The 3,079-nt window shown below is 34.3% G+C and overlaps 1 protein-coding gene across 1 annotated transcript; it reads left to right on the forward strand.

Moving 5' to 3' along the window:
- Nucleotides 1–546: 546 nt before the first annotated feature.
- LOC139096320 (serine protease gd-like) lies at nucleotides 547–1,642 on the forward strand (the record flags this gene model as incomplete). The annotated part of the gene is made up of 3 exons (XM_070648011.1): nucleotides 547–878; nucleotides 937–1,013; nucleotides 1,080–1,642. Coding segments are annotated over exons 1-3 (972 nt in total), but the record flags the coding sequence as incomplete, so codon positions are not given.
- Nucleotides 1,643–3,079: the final 1,437 nt, after the last annotated feature.

The raw sequence follows: 3,079 nt of genomic DNA on the forward strand, positions 1-3,079 counted from the left end.
GGAAATTCATTAGAAAAGTGTGAAAATTTGGATGTTTTGAGTCTAAATGGTACTCAACTTAACTCCATACCCAATGAATTGTTGGCCAGAAATTCAAATCTTTCAGGAATATGGATTATAGACAGTCAACTGACAACATTGCCAGAAAATTTATTTTTATCCCTAAATAATCTCATTTTATTATATTTAGATGGGAATCAAATTAACTTTTTACCATCATATGTTTTTAATCCACTGATTGAGATTGAATATCTTAGTCTATACAATAACTCGCTACAGTCAATTGATCCAAAATGGTTTAAAAATCTGGTCAATTTAAAATGGTTGCATTTAGGTGAAAATTCAATTGTTGTAGTTCCAGATAAGTCATTTGAGTTTTTGATCAATGTGAAGGATCTTGCCCTTTATAATAACAGAATCAAGCTCCTTAATTCAGATTCCTTTGTTGGTCTACATAACCTCTAAAATCTGTACCTCTATGTTAACGAAATCTCAAAACTGCCACGCAATACTTTTGAACCTTTAAGAAATTTGGTAAAAGTAAGCATGCTTAGTAACAAGTTAACTACAATTGATGCTGCATCCTTTGGTGTTCATAAGAAATTAAAAGAAATCCATCTGCAAAGCAACAGAATCAACCAAATTGATGAGAAATTAATTGATAATACAGCAGTTACTGTGATTGGTTTGGAAGACAACATATGCAGTAATGAAAATTTATTCGGAATTGAAAACATCAAAGCTGGACTAAAAACATGTTTTGAGAATTATAAAACAACCGAAAATCAGCATGTTGGTACCTATCAATGTGGACAGCCTGTCAAAGGAGTTGGAAATATTGTTGGTGGCAGATTTGTTGCAAAGGGTAAATTTCCATGGTAGGTCCAGCAGTTTTATGTACAAAACTTATAAAATGTCGACCTTCATTCTTCTTAGGATTGCAGTCCTTTCTACATCATCTGGTGAACTATTTTGTGGTGGTACGCTTGTGTCTAGTCGAAAAGTGGTGACAGGTAAGTCTAAGGATATAAGCTTTGGGAAAAGACACTTAACCATCCTTCTCACATAACTCATTGCAGCTGCACATTGCATTCAAGAGAAAGATGCAGAAAAGCCGACGTTGGCACGTGAAATCATTGTTCGACTTGGCACTTACGACCTGGACAAGAGAATTGAAGTCGGAAGAGCTTCTCATGCCGTTCAAAGTATCAATATGCATCCTGACTGGAATACTTTAACTGAATCGTATGATGCTGACATTGCTGTGCTGGTTTTGGACTCAGAAGTCACATTTAGTGGATATATTAAACCAATTTGTCTCACTCGGGCTTCATCTGCATCAACTGGTGTCGTTGTTGGATATGGAAAAAGTGAAGACGGTACAAAAATCCATGAAAATATACCAAAAATGATTGAAACTCCGATTCACAGTAATAAAGATTGTTTTGAGAACAATCAAGCACTTGCGGCACTTTCCAGTGGACGAACATTTTGTGGTGGACCTGGACGAGGTGTTGGAGTTTGCAATGGCGACAGTGGAAGTGGATTATTTGTGTCTGATGGAACTTCTTATTATCTTCAAGGAGTTGTGTCATCATCATTAATTGGCGGACCTTATGGATGCAATGTTGACACTTATTCGGTATTTACGGATGTGACTAAATACATTGATTGGATCAATGGGGTCTCTATTGATCGGTTTGAATAGTCAGAAATCGATCCAATTGAGTTATATCTTATTAGCCGGGTTGTCATGGTATATCATAAAGTATCTGTCCAGCCTATTATATTAAGGACATAAGTATATTAATCTTGTCATTTTTGCTAATATTTTTGTAATAATTTTGGTGATTAGAAATAAAAGTTATAAAATTTTACAATAATAAATTAATTGCTTTATTTTTGACATTTTTAAATCTTGCAGGATAATAAGCACAAATTAGAGAACAATTTCACACTTTTATTGTCATATCCATCTGTAATTTGATTATTGCATTCCCAAGTTGTGCTACAGTAGAACACTATGGCTCCACTACGTTACCTGATCTATGACAAGATGTTCTACTTGAGCAAACATCTTATGGATTATTTCATTTCCAAATCTTAATCGTACATTCTTCTTGTTCCATTTCATTTGATGCTTTCTTATTCCTTCCAACACCTATCGATTTGCTATCAAAGTAAAAAGTCTATTACAGGCATTACCTGTTGAAAGTCAAACAAATTTGCCTTCCTTCAAGGCTTGTCTAGCCAAAGGCAATAGATAGGCAAAGACACTACCTAGTCAAAATCAATAGTTTAGGTTTTGCCAAGGCTATAATAAGCATGCCTTTTCGTAAGAAAACCTAGCGTAGATTTGAGTAGATACTTGATATGGAATAGTCTAGGCATAGGCATACCTACTATAGATTAAGCCTAGACAAAGCAAAAAGCTACCATGATACAGCTTGGCACCCATTCACAGGCACCTGACAATTTTAATCTACATTTAACACAGATCAAGGCATTGCTGCAAAGAATAAGATTCTCTGACATTTAAATGTCAAATGAACATTCGAACACAGTCATGACCATTTAAGAACGGATAAAATGAATCATTCTATATCCCATGTATTCCTGTTTAATCTGACCAATGGTAAAGAAACAAGCTATGCCATTCATTTGAAAAACGTAGTCTGGGTGATAAATTAGGGTTCAATGATCATGTCTGTTAGAATGTAAATTTTGCCATTTATGTGTCTAAATGTTGGATGTGGAAGGAAGGGAAGTGGAGAGAATGGAGAGTATAGAATGGTTAAGGTTCGAATTGAATAAATAAAATAAATTGTTACTTAATTAGCAAACGACCCCGTCAATAAAAACACATCCAAATTTATGTACAGAATCTCTATACAAGATACATGTGATCGACTGAATCTTCTGTTTTTGCAATTTTTTGCTGTATTTTCTCTCAGTTTGTGTGCTGCTCTCCCGTCTCTAAGATCGCTGTTTTTTAGTTGAGTTTGATTAAAAAATTGTTAAAAAAACCATTTTTTAAATCCAAAAATGAATGTGAATATTTTGATAATTTTCTGTGGAA

The sequence above is a fragment of the Chironomus tepperi genome, unplaced genomic scaffold, assembly GCF_022539635.2.
Source record: "Chironomus tepperi strain 1889 unplaced genomic scaffold, CSIRO-AGI_Ctep_v1 contig_385, whole genome shotgun sequence".
In the NCBI taxonomy this organism is placed as follows: domain Eukaryota; kingdom Metazoa; phylum Arthropoda; class Insecta; order Diptera; family Chironomidae; genus Chironomus; species Chironomus tepperi.